Source organism: Neolamprologus brichardi, chromosome 16 (genome assembly GCF_056152115.1).
Source record: "Neolamprologus brichardi isolate AB-2024 chromosome 16, ASM5615211v1, whole genome shotgun sequence".
Classification (NCBI taxonomy): Eukaryota; Metazoa; Chordata; class Actinopteri; order Cichliformes; family Cichlidae; genus Neolamprologus; species Neolamprologus brichardi.
The window spans coordinates 18829289-18841348 of NC_142119.1; the positions used below are offsets into that span (position 1 = coordinate 18829289).

General features: G+C 43.3%; 1 protein-coding gene across 13 annotated transcripts in view; it reads right to left on the minus strand.

Moving 5' to 3' along the window:
• Window positions 1-1310: 1310 nt before the first annotated feature.
• The window catches only part of mycbp2 (MYC binding protein 2), a 61591-nt gene continuing 50841 nt past the window's right edge, over window positions 1311-12060 (minus strand). For 9 of the 13 annotated variants that reach the window (XM_035906675.2, XM_035906669.2, XM_035906673.2 and 6 more), the window contains 27 exons: window positions 11868-12037; window positions 11529-11776; window positions 11278-11445; window positions 10622-10779; window positions 10325-10524; window positions 10030-10179; window positions 9786-9946; window positions 9541-9697; window positions 9224-9448; window positions 9055-9120; window positions 8659-8898; window positions 8480-8569; window positions 8314-8394; window positions 7944-8210; window positions 7031-7314; window positions 6818-6941; window positions 6604-6723; window positions 6417-6518; window positions 6195-6323; window positions 5878-6010; window positions 5635-5738; window positions 4889-5077; window positions 4697-4804; window positions 4277-4486; window positions 4086-4193; window positions 3662-3827; window positions 1311-2748 (listed from right to left, as the gene is read on the minus strand). In XM_035906675.2, coding sequence (XP_035762568.1) covers window positions 2633-2748; window positions 3662-3827; window positions 4086-4193; window positions 4277-4486; window positions 4697-4804; window positions 4889-5077; window positions 5635-5738; window positions 5878-6010; window positions 6195-6323; window positions 6417-6518; window positions 6604-6723; window positions 6818-6941; window positions 7031-7314; window positions 7944-8210; window positions 8314-8394; window positions 8480-8569; window positions 8659-8898; window positions 9055-9120; window positions 9224-9448; window positions 9541-9697; window positions 9786-9946; window positions 10030-10179; window positions 10325-10524; window positions 10622-10779; window positions 11278-11445; window positions 11529-11776; window positions 11868-12037 — 4274 coding nt within the window. In that variant the 3' untranslated portion in view covers window positions 1311-2632. The remainder of the gene's footprint in view (window positions 2749-3661; window positions 3828-4085; window positions 4194-4276; window positions 4487-4696; window positions 4805-4888; window positions 5078-5634; window positions 5739-5877; window positions 6011-6194; window positions 6324-6416; window positions 6519-6603; window positions 6724-6817; window positions 6942-7030; window positions 7315-7943; window positions 8211-8313; window positions 8395-8479; window positions 8570-8658; window positions 8899-9054; window positions 9121-9223; window positions 9449-9540; window positions 9698-9785; window positions 9947-10029; window positions 10180-10324; window positions 10525-10621; window positions 10780-11277; window positions 11446-11528; window positions 11777-11867; window positions 12038-12060) is intronic. The other 4 variants (XM_006788186.3, XM_035906670.2, XM_035906671.2 and 1 more) reach the window with 3 other exon arrangements.

Sequence of the window (12060 nt, forward strand, 5' to 3'; positions counted from 1 at the left end):
GGTAAAGATCGTCTCCGTTTGAGTGATAACTCACCCGAATCCTAATAAAATAAAATAAAATCGTATACAGCGTGTTTTCCTGTTGGGAGCCTTCATAACGCAATGATTATTTCTAGAGAGCAACAAAATATAAAACTGCTTGTTTGGGAAGATTATGTTTTTGAATACAGTAATACTGTTCCAGAGACAGAGAGGTCGACATAAACTACAACTAAAATAACAAAATCCATCTAAAGTGCACGATGATAGTGACAAAGTGGTGAGGTGGGATTAAATCAGGGGTCTGCTCTGATCCCCTTCTTGTTGGCAATGGTGATAGGTTAACCAGAGACTGATGTTTAGGGAACAGGTGGAAGAGAGCCGAGGTGGAGGTATGCTCTGGAGGGAAGAGGGGGTGAAAGCTAGTAGAAGACGACAGATTGCATGTGTGTTAATAAGAGGGAGAGGAGAAACAGTGGAGCTAGCAAGAAGAGGATTTTAAATGCCTGTGGCCAACCATCCAAAGCAATGGCCAGTGCACAAAAGAGGTGAAGAAGAGAGGGCAGGCAGGGCGGATAACTGCAAAGGGAATGTTTACAAGATGGTTTGGACTTGCTGGTATTAACAAAAAGACGGGAGGTTGAGGTGAAAGAGACGCTTAGATTTTCAGTTCATTAGAAATGAGTATGTCAGAGGGACAGCTCAGCTGGAGACGTGTAGTGAAGCAATATATCCACAATTCCTTCTTGGAGAGTGGATATATTGGACAAAGGAGGTTGAATATGGAGCTGCCAGACAGGAGGAAAAGAGGAAGACCAAAGAAAAGTTTCAGTCTGGTCAGAGTATGGCCCAGCACACAGCAGAATTCATCCTGCTACTCCTGTCAGCAATAAACACCAGGGACGCCATACTGAGAGGGGCTCTGCAACAGACCTGCAACCTATGCATGGTGCCAGTCTCTTACTCATCTTCCAGCAGTGCACAGACATGCATGCACCTTTTTACTGCACATGTGCCCAAGAAACTTCAACAGGATAAAATAAGAAAAAGTTAGTGTGCTTCATTAGTTAATGTGAATTCAGCACTTAAGGTGCAAGTCTGGAAACTTTTGAAATGCATTGAAAAGTATGTGTTATTTAATGCTGCTCAAAGACTAAATCTTTCAACCGTCACACTATTATAGTCAGTATGACAAACCCAGCATTTTGAATCTATGATAGGATAACTCATTCTTTTACAGTTTCCCCTCTCTTCATTTGCACCGATGTTTTAGCTTTTCCTCTGAGTCGTGAATACAGAAATGTGACCACTCATTAACGGATGACACGGTGTTTACTTTGCGAAAACAGAGAACCTGGTTTATTACCATTTGACTCCATCCACCACAGATATTACAGAGCAGATTCACAAGTATGAAGCTTTTTTTTTTTTTTTTTTTAATTTAAACAGCAGCTGCTTTGTTTCCATACTCCACCCCCTGACCTCCCCTCTCCCTCCCATTACCCCTGCCTCCTAATAGGGAAAAGCATCACAGGTGCAATATTTTATTTGGTGTGAAGACTGGCACCCTCAAATCATCCAGCTGTAATCAGTCATACTGTGAGAGGGTTTTTTCCTTTCCTACTATAAGTTTATCCTTTCTTTTTTTCTTTTTTTTTTTAAATTACAACCAGGATTTACATCCACCATCGTTCACTGCAGCCGCCAGGATCCATCTTCTCATTTCCAGACAACAGAAGAGATGTGACATTTAGAAGAGGGGGGAAAATTACGACCGTCTACTGTATAAAAATGTACAGTGGCTTTATTGACATACATTCCATAGGTTAAACAGCTGCAAAATAGGAGGCACACCCAGTATTGCACTTCATTAAAAGTTCTGGCTCAAAACATAACCCAGAATATCAAACAAAACTGAAGTGAAGAGTAGCAACTTCGGAATACAGCTATTTTTGAATAGTATCATTATATACAAGATTAGATAAATCGTACACTATTTTCCTCCCAAACATAATGTTCTTAACAGTCTTATCCACCAACCCAACTCCTTTTTTTTCTTCTTCTGTCAACCCATGATGCACTTGACAGCGGAGAATACTGTACAAGTTTACGAAAAAGTTTACATACAACAATATTTTAAATTTATAGTTAGGAAGCTGGAAACACGGCCTGCTCCATATTTTCTTTTTTTCAACTTTTTTTCAGACCCACGCTGATCCACAGTTGTCTATATGCAAATTAATTCATATTCAATGTTTAAACTTGTATTGTTACACTTGAGTGATCAGGAGGTGTGCAACGTCTATAGAAGCCGAGGGAATACAACGGCCGCATGCAAACACGTCACGAGAATTTTTTTTTTTTTCTTCGTTTTTTTTTTTCTTTTTAATTCAATTGTTCTTTTGTCCCCCTCCCTCCCCTCACCCATTCAGGTCACTCTGAACCCAAACGAGTTACTGCTCGCGGTCGCAGCAGATCCAAGGATACTGACGGTGGTGAAAGAGCAGACCTGAGGACTCTCGGCGTAGAGCAGAAACCTGGTCCAGTGTCCAGGAGTCTTGGCAATGCAAGAGCCAAACTTGGTGGCTGAGCTTCAGCAGCAGCAGCCAGAAATCACAGTAGACAAACTGGTTTTCAGAAAAAGTCTTGTTGTTTAGAAGGTGTGGGCGTTCCTGCACACCCCGCAGCCAAGAGCAAACTCTTCCCCCGTTGGTGGGTGGACTACATGCAAAGGGCATTCAGTGCCCTCCAGCTGCTTGCCTTTAGGCCCTGTGACAGAGAGGACAACATTTACACATTAGCATTAAACCTCCTGGTAGGCAAATACAAAAAGAGATCAAGCTACTGTAGTCTGGGCAGGTGCAGGGAGCGCAGGACAGGATGTCGAAAATATTTTGTCATCCTAGAGTTATACAGATGTAAGAACATCATGTTTCTCAAATAGGCCTGTCACAAAACCTTCCTTTGTTCTTTAGTATCTGTAAAAACTGCAGATACTGTAGACAACAACAACAACAACAACAACAACAACAAATGGAATGGGAGATGCAAACACAGGAGCAGCAAAAGGTCAGCTGCGTCTTTCGAGCAGTGTGATCAGGTTACAGCCGATCATTATTCAGAGTAAGACACGGACACTCTCACTGATCTAAACTCCTCAAAGACAGTGGCTCTGTACACAGTAACCAAGGTGACCAAGTTTCAGTCATTTGTTATTAAGTAGCAACTTCCAGGGTTAAAGATTAAGCCAAGCCGTGGCTACTGCAGTTTCTCAAATGAACACGTGAAGTTGACTCCACACAGACCTGCATGTTAAGAGGAGAACTGTGCCACAATAAACAGTTTTGGTTTTTGTTGCCAAGTTCCCCTTTCATGCCATCTGAACAGGAACTGTTTTTGTTTTGTTTTCATAACCCACTCATTAAAATTATACTAAAGTTATCCCTTAATAGGAGGCACGTATACTCTGAGTGACAAGCAGATGCTGAAACAAGCAGATGCTTCACCTTCATAAGCAAGCTTGCAAGTGCCTTCACAAACTTCACAGTCTAATGCATAAATGGCTCCAAAAGCTAAGATTGCAATGGTCAAAATGTCAAATTTGTGGCCAATTGCTGATAACATGATGACATCCATGTTTATGTATAGAATTATGACAAAATACATAGGAATTGTTAAGCACCTGCAGGACAATGGGGCAATTCCTCTTTGGGGACGCTGGTCATCCTCTGGAAGTCATCGTGGCAGGCATTACAGAAGTGTGTGGTGCCAAAGCAGAAGAAAACAGCCACAGAGCAGCAGTACCGGCATTTATACTCAAGGAAGTCTGTTCCATGCTTGGAGCACATCTGATGAAAGGACACAAAAGATATTAGGGCTGGGCTTATATTTTGCTTTTCAAGGACAGATGAGCACCATTTTTAAGGAAAGGTTTGGCTTTCTTTCTTTATTATTATTCACTTAACAGTTCATGTAATTTGCTGTAAACGCAAAAATTGCGAGTAATATAATTTGGCCTTCAAAGACACTGAACAACATATAGGTGAGTTAGTTCTACAGATGTCATATTATTCATTTAAAGTGCTCCTCGCAGACACATTTCCCACCTGAGCCCTGGACACATCTGAGCATGCTCCACAGATCAGTTCACTGGGGTCGTAGTCGTCTCCCTGTCCTGCCTCTGCATCGCAGCGAGCCTCTCCCCCAAAATATGCCTGGAAAAGAAAAGCGTCATTCATTCTCCATCCTTATAACACAGTTACACTAAAATATACTAGGTCTTTAATCCAGGTGGTACCTTCTTGCACTTGTAGCAAACATAGTATGCATATCTGTTCATGGCAAAGCCTGCAGGGTCATTGTGAAAGCGTGCCCCTGGTGTGGTTATTGCCTCACTCTTGTGCAGACCCTCGTACTCGAGCCTCATCAGAGCCTTCCTCCTCACATCCTCATAGAGCTCCTTAATGGGATCGAGCAGGTCCTTGATCACAGAGTGATTGATTTTGTTCTGCAAACAACGAGATAAACAGGCCAGCAAGTGTTGGGTTTACTTCACATGCTAAAACGATAATGAACAAAAGCAGTCGCAGTATGGGAGGGAAACGCTTTTTCAACAAAGCACTTAAACAAACTTGAGTCAATCAAAATTTAGGTGTGGTGAAAATAGTTCAGTCCCTTTGTCTCCCCGTAAGTCAGAGAGGGTCAAGTTGCATTTTACCTTGCAAATGGGACATAACATGAACCCGAATGTGATCCGAGGCCCCAGCCAGCGATTTTCAAGAACACGCCGAGTGCACTGAAGGTGGAACACGTGAGTGCAGTCCAGCTGGAAACGGATCAAGAAGTTAAACATTAAACAGGAGGACAAATTTAAATCCAGATGTGACACTTTTAATGAACAAAGAGCTACCTGTATAGCAGGAGCAGCAGACAGGGCTTCAGTGAAGCAGATCATACACATGTCATCCGCATCCTGTTTCAGGCAGCCCGTGTTCTTGTCACAGCCGTGCAGACATGGCAGGCAGCTGTCCTCGTTTTTGACTCCTCCACAGGGGTGTCCGCAAGGATGAGTCTTACTGCACGCTAGTTTAGCGTACTCCTGAGTGGCCACAGGAAAGAGTTGGTTAGTGTTAGGATGTACAGCACAAAATATCTAAAATTCAGCCTGGGCTGAGCTTTGCTGATTTGTAACATAAATAGAAAACACACAAAATTACACTAAAACTAGGGTGAAGGGGTTTTTCAAGGCTCATTTCTCATCTTAAAATTTTAAAAAGGAAATCAGCTCTGAAGCTTAAATGTTTTGTTTGGTTGTCAGCAAGTTTCTGCAAAAACTACAAAAGTTAAATTTGATGAAACTTTGCTGTTTGCCTGTTCTCAACTTTTCCGCAGAGTTCAACATCACCTCCAAAGTGTGCATCAGCTCTCTCAGACTCCTCACCCAGTATTTATAAGGTTTACTCCAGATAAGTCTTTTAGACACAACTGAGGACCCTTCAGGTGCAGCTCAGGTTTATCACATTGAACATATTCTATAACAATTTTTTTTAATTGAAACTAAACCAGGTGCTCACAGTTTTAATAAACCCCTCAGTCCATCTGCATAGACTACAAGCACAGACACTGAGATTTCATGCCATAGATCAAGCGTGGTACCTGGCAGTCTGGATCTGAGCAGACGCTACCCACTGCAGACAGCTCGGTCCCATTTCTCGTGCCACAGAACCTGCAGGCATCTGAGCTGCTGGACGTTGGTTTACCTACAAAATTATTAGGCTTGGTCAAAATAGGAATATATGAAAGCCCTGAAAATGCAGCTTCAGTAGAAGTCATGTTATCAGCTTACTGATATGGCCATATGTATGCAATGTTACCCAACAAAGCCCATTTTAGTGTTACCTGTGTGCTCTCTGAACTCCACCATGGCCTTCATAGTCTTTGAGTCAGCCAGAGCCATGAGCCAGAACAGCTTGGTCCTCCCACAGCCTTCATGAAGATCCACCTTTATGGCCTCCTCTTCCTCTTTAAACACCTAAAACACATTAAAAATGATTGATTGTACACTGCAAGAAAATTATGTCCAGTGCCTCAACTGCTTGTGAAATACTGAGTAATAAATTATACTTAATAATTATACTTAAAGCTCCCCAACTGAGTGGCTACTTAATATCGTTTAATGTGTTTTTATTTGTCTCTAGTAATAAATTAAACCTCACCTGTCTCTGGTGAGAGCGTGTGCGTCTGTGCAGGTGGAGGAAGCGGTCACAGTCAGTGCAAAGGTTGCCACATATGTTACACAGGATGATGGCTGCTGTCTCACCATCATCATGGTTGTCACACATGGGCTGCAGACACAAGACGAGTAAATGAATAATTACTCTTTTGATGATCTGTCTTTAATAATTTGTCATACAGTGTAGCTTTAAGCTTTTTCTCACCATCTGCTTCTGCTGGCCATCTTTGCCCATCCAGCGACCAGAGGACAGCCTGTCTACATGATCTTGGTCCAGCACACACAGTGATGCCAAGGCCAGCCAGAGCTAGGTAACAGCAAAGGAACATGATATATAATAAATACACAATATTTTTAAGGTTTTGTATTTGCTTATGACAAATTTTTCATACCCTTGTGGTTGCAATACAGCGTACAGGAGACCTATGCTCCTCCTCCATTTTGGTCAGTGCTATGATGGTCTCGGCTATTGCATTTTTGGTAACTCTGGACCAAGCGTCTGAAAGGTGCCCCTAATAAAGAGGTAATGTAGAGGTCATTTTACCACATAAGAAATTTAACACAGCGTGAAACAAGAGATGGCTTAAAAAGTCAGCAAAAACTTACAGCTGCCATGTCTTTAACCAGCTTTATGATGATCTCCGCAATCTGTGGAGGAGTGGAGCCTTTCATCCACCAGTGGCTCTCCCCTCTGCGGATATAGCTGAGCATAACAGGAGGGGGCGACATGCTTAAGAATATAACACAGCTGTCATTTTTCAGGAACTACACCTCAGGAAATCTCAAGCATCCCAAATTTTAAAAAAGACAGACCCTTACCTGGAGTTAAAGATCATTGGAAGCGTGACTGTGGTGACCCCTTTTCCTGCCGTCATTCCGGCTGCACCAGAGATCGTGGTGCCTTTGGCTTTCAGCTGCACAGTGAGGGCTTTTGCGATACAGCCCAGGAACATGTCCAAGATGCCGAGCTTGTTCCAGTCACCTTTCTCTGTGGAGTGAATGATGTCACTGATGTCTGCCGGTGGCAGAGCCTTCACCCCAATGATGCTAGCAAGACGCACAGGCGTCACCTCCGGCAGGACACGTCTAAGCAGTGAAGTCACCTGAGAAGTAGCCAATCAGACGGTAAGCAAGATTATACTTTCAACAGGCTCACAAGGTATTTACATAAATATCTATAAACACAAATATCTTAAAACCTTTTATGACAACGTGACTCTACACCAAAATTTACAGTCATTTAAAGACAGAATTTATAGACGTCTTTGTTCTAGTTGGATCTTCATTTGATTTCTTCACCACACCGTTGCCAACAGTGAGCGATTAAGTCAACTGATAATCTTTTTTATCGTCAACATTTAACACAAAAATTAAACCACAGTAGTTTGTTTAAAGTTTTTTGTTTTTGTAAACCCTAAAAGCACTCATGAGGAATAATTAGATGGTCCCAATATTGTCTGTAAATGGTTCAACAGTGATGAACAATCACGCTGCCAAATTATGTAATTCCACTGAGTGCCAGAAGGTGGCAGCAAAACAGCAGGAACTGTCCAAGCTGCCAAACTTTAACTACACAAGCAGCTTTCAAAATACTCACAGAATGTAATGAGGAAGGAAGTGTAATCAATACACAATCGATGCTGATGTAAATGTGTTTACAAGAAAGCCGCACAAGCTTCCTCTGATCATTAAACTGAAAGGTTTTTCTTGTTTTGTTTACATCCTCTCCCACCTGTCTCTGTACTCTTGGAGAAGCTGTGTGCAGCAGAGAAAACAGGTCCTGCATGAGCGTGAGCTGCTGGGCCAGGTACTGGCGGCCGACGTTGGAGCCGCTCAGAGCCAGGACCATGGACAGGAGCTCAAAGCAGTAGGCGTCAGAGGAGGCGTCATCGTCGCTGGGCTGAGAGTTGGCGTTCTCTTTGCTGGAGATGGCGTGTTCCCACTCCTCTCTCACACGCGTTGCCTCCATGCGGATGGCTTGAACGATGTGTGCACAAACCTGAAAATGTCACACCACTGAGGTTAGCTGACGGAAGTAATATTTCCACAAAATGACAACGGAATTTCACCGTTTAACGGTTTAAAGTGAAATTGCTGTTGACCTGTTTCTGAAGGTTGGTCAGTTTGCTCCTGCTAAAAATGATTCCCACCATGTGCTCCTTGAGGTCAGCGTCAGAGGGTGCCTGTTCACAGAAATGCAAGATGAGCACGTATAAAACATCAGGTTTGAGGTCACTAAACAAACAGTTAAATAACAAAAGTGTTGACCTTGTCTTCTCCCTCTGGAGATGAAAGCAGGTTTTTCTCCTCCTGCTCTGGAGTTGGCTCTGCATCTCCACAGATTAGTTTTCCAAACACCTACATTTACAAACAAAGTTTAAGAAAGAGAAACACTTACAAGAGTTTAGAGCTAATTGCAGGTATGTGGAAAAGGCAGATGAGCAGACCTGTGAGGTAATTAAACGGAAAACTCTGAGAGTCTCAGCTTCACAGTTCTTCTGCTGGGCCATGCTGGCTGAGATTTGTCCAGGTATCTTGATGGCTTCGCCGTCTTTCCAACCGAGGACCTTCACCTGACGTACTCTCAGGGTGTTTTCAGGACCTTTCAATTCCACCTTGATCACATGATGATCCCCTCCAGGAAGCTCACTCGTCACCCAGCCCATGTGACGCGAGTCGAGGTCAGCCTGTGACAGAATCGCAGAAAGGTAGAGAACTGCCATGTTATTTGATGGTTTGTTTCTTATTCCTTATTTCAAAAGGAGAATAATTTAGAAGTAAACTGTATATGCAGCCCAGAAAACAAGAGCCATTCACTGTGAAGTAAGTTAAATTATAGATACCTGCTTGATTCTGCAGAGGTCTTCTATTGCTTTTCCACACAGGAATGTCACAGAAGTAACTTTGTTCTGTAAATATAAGGGAAATTTTTTTTTTTACTCAAATCCATCAGAAAACTGTTGCAGAAGCAGGGTTTTAACCACAACGCTTGTTGTGCTGTTGCCTGCTTACCCCAATGTCCCTGGAGTTGTCCACATGAACAGACACCTTAACAGCGTTTATGCCTTTCACACAGCTGATGGTGATGCTCTTGGTTTTGTTTTTGTCTTCATCTCCAGACTCCCAGAAGGTCTCGGTGGAGCCATCTGTTAGGCTGCCGATCATGGCAGGGCGACTGGACGTCTTGATGTCTACTACACTGGTCAGGTCCTTCAAACAGGTGACCAGGCAGAGATCCTGTACGAGGTACAAACGTATTTATCAAGTTAAATCATGACAGATGAGTAAGCTCAGGTGCTGGTTGCTAAATACACTGTTAATTTTCTTGCCTGGCTCATTGCTTCATATCCAGACTGCACGCTGATGTTGAAGCTTTCCTCACTGTCTCCATCATCTGACTTGGATAGGATATTGTTGATGTGATGGAAAACATTGCTCTGGTGGAGGAACTGGTGGTCGGACTGCTTGAACTTGAGACTCCAGCACCTTAAACAAAGAGTCACAATCATTTATATTCCCACAGAAGCTCAGAGCTGCTATAATTACAAAAGGAGGCACCAAGGAGAAACTGTACCTGAGTGCCATCTGCTGTAGTGAGCTGCCACTGGGAAGTGACATCATGAGGTCAGAGATGGTCTGAAGGAGGCGGTGGAAGGTGTGGGGCAGAGGATGAGCTGCTTCCCCAGCAATAACGATGTCAGACAGAGGGTGTTCGCAAACGCCAAGGTCTCGCTCCTGTGCAGAGTCGATGTTCATAATTAGAAAGTACAGTAAAGCCACATTCATATCACCCTCCGTAACTTTAAACAACTCATTACCTGTTCTAAATTTTCTTTGTTCCCCTTATTCTCATCGTCTTCCTCATCCTCAGGTTCAAATGGCGATGGCGTGAGCGATGCTACAAAGTGCCAGAGAATATCATGCAGAGAGGTGGTCTGGATCACATTGCACAGAAGCCAGTTGAATGCCTGACAGGGAAATGAAAAAAATGTATTAGTCTTATTATAATATAGAAATGGGTGTAATATTAAAATACTTGCCTAAGAACCCAAGATATTGTAATTAAAACAATAATTAAGGCAAGACTGAGTTGTGTTATTCAGACAACTTTACCTCCATGGCAAACACCCTGCAGGCAGATTTCCTCAGTGCATGCTTCATGGCCACCTCTAGGCCCTCCAGGTCATGGTGCTGGATAACAAAAGCCAGGACGGGCCACTGGAAGTTCCTCTCACCCTTACTGAGGGAGCCGTGGGCTGAGATCAGCCGGGATAGCTCAGGGGATGGGTGACGTAACAGGGAAGAGCCAACTTCTGTACAGAAGACAAAGTAGTTTATTTATACACACGGTGCTGTAACTCACTCTGGAAGGACCAATAAGCACTTTTTGAAATGACAAGACGCGATTACCTGCATCACCACTATGGACCCTGCGTCTGGGCACAGCTTTGACCCGTGCTGGAGAGGGCGAATGTTGCTTGTCATATTCTGATGCGACAACTGAGTAAGACCTTTGAAACACCGTCCGCTTAGCCGTGTCACTGTCTGTGATTGGACTGGTCTCGAGACTAAAAGACACAAACAAACAAATGCTGGTTACCCCTTAAATATTTTTAATGACATTTAAGTACTTTAAACACAATATCGAAGTGTTGGCTGACAGAACAGTACAAGGACATGTTCAGCAGTTACTGAAGCTGTGGGAGGAAGGGACGCATGAATGTATAGATGTTAACAATAAAAAAAAAAAAAACCTTTACATAAACTCAAAGCCTTCTTTGTACAATTTAAGATGTGGTTTGCGATGACAGAGGCGGACGTTTTTAATTAAGTGTGCTGGCTGTCAGAATGTGCAGGGGAGAGACAAGCTGGGAACAACTTGTGCAAACAGTGCCTATTGGTACAATTGCATCATCTGTTGGTCAGTTATGAATAACAATGTGGAAACAAATAACCTAACATATAAACCAAAAAAGGAAAAAAAATCTCTTTAATAAGAAATCAGAGCTGCAAATAACTCTTTTTTTTAAATAAAAGAAGTAAAAATTGAATTCATTGTCAATTACCTGGGTGGCATTGATTTCATGTTGCTCTCTGGTTCCTCAAACACATTGGGGCAGGCGTCAGGGGTGACTGAAATATAGGGCGCGGGAACAGATGTTGAGCGTAGATACCTCATCTCATCTTGGAAGAGGTTATCATCTTGGTAGGCTCCGAAGTTCTCAGTGTGTTGTCTAAAGAAAGAGTAAGAGACTCAAATCTTTATGAGAACACATCACTGTAAGCTTTTCTTTTCTATGTCTGAGCTTGTAATTACCTAGCTAGTGTCTGTAGGTAGAGGCAGCCCATTTTATTGGGGAGTTCTTCTGAGACACCCTCCTTCAGGCTGGGGAGGAGGTGGGAATGAAGAGGCCGAGGAGGGTGGTGGCACAACATGCTCGGTTCAGCTGCACTGCTGAGGGACAGTAGGAACAATGCGTTGGCCCGAATCACCTGGTGGGCCTCCATAGTGGGCAGCGCCCTTGGAGTCTTCACCTGCAGAGGTTTCTTCCTCGACTGCTTCACCTGGAAAACAAAGGAAAACAATGGAGTTTATTTCATGGAAGTCAGTATGATGTCAGAAGCTGATTCAAGGAGGAAGATTTAAAAACAGTACCTTCTCCCGGGCAGCAGTCTGTTTCTCTCTGAGGTATTTCTCCCGACAGCGATCACACACCAGGTACCAGGTGCTGCCTCCTATGCCGCCGTCTCCACAGTTTCCAGCCCAACCACCACAGAAGTGGCCAATACTGTTGTAGCCCTGACCCCCTGCATACCGGCCACAGCCTGCCATAATAACACAAAGGAGG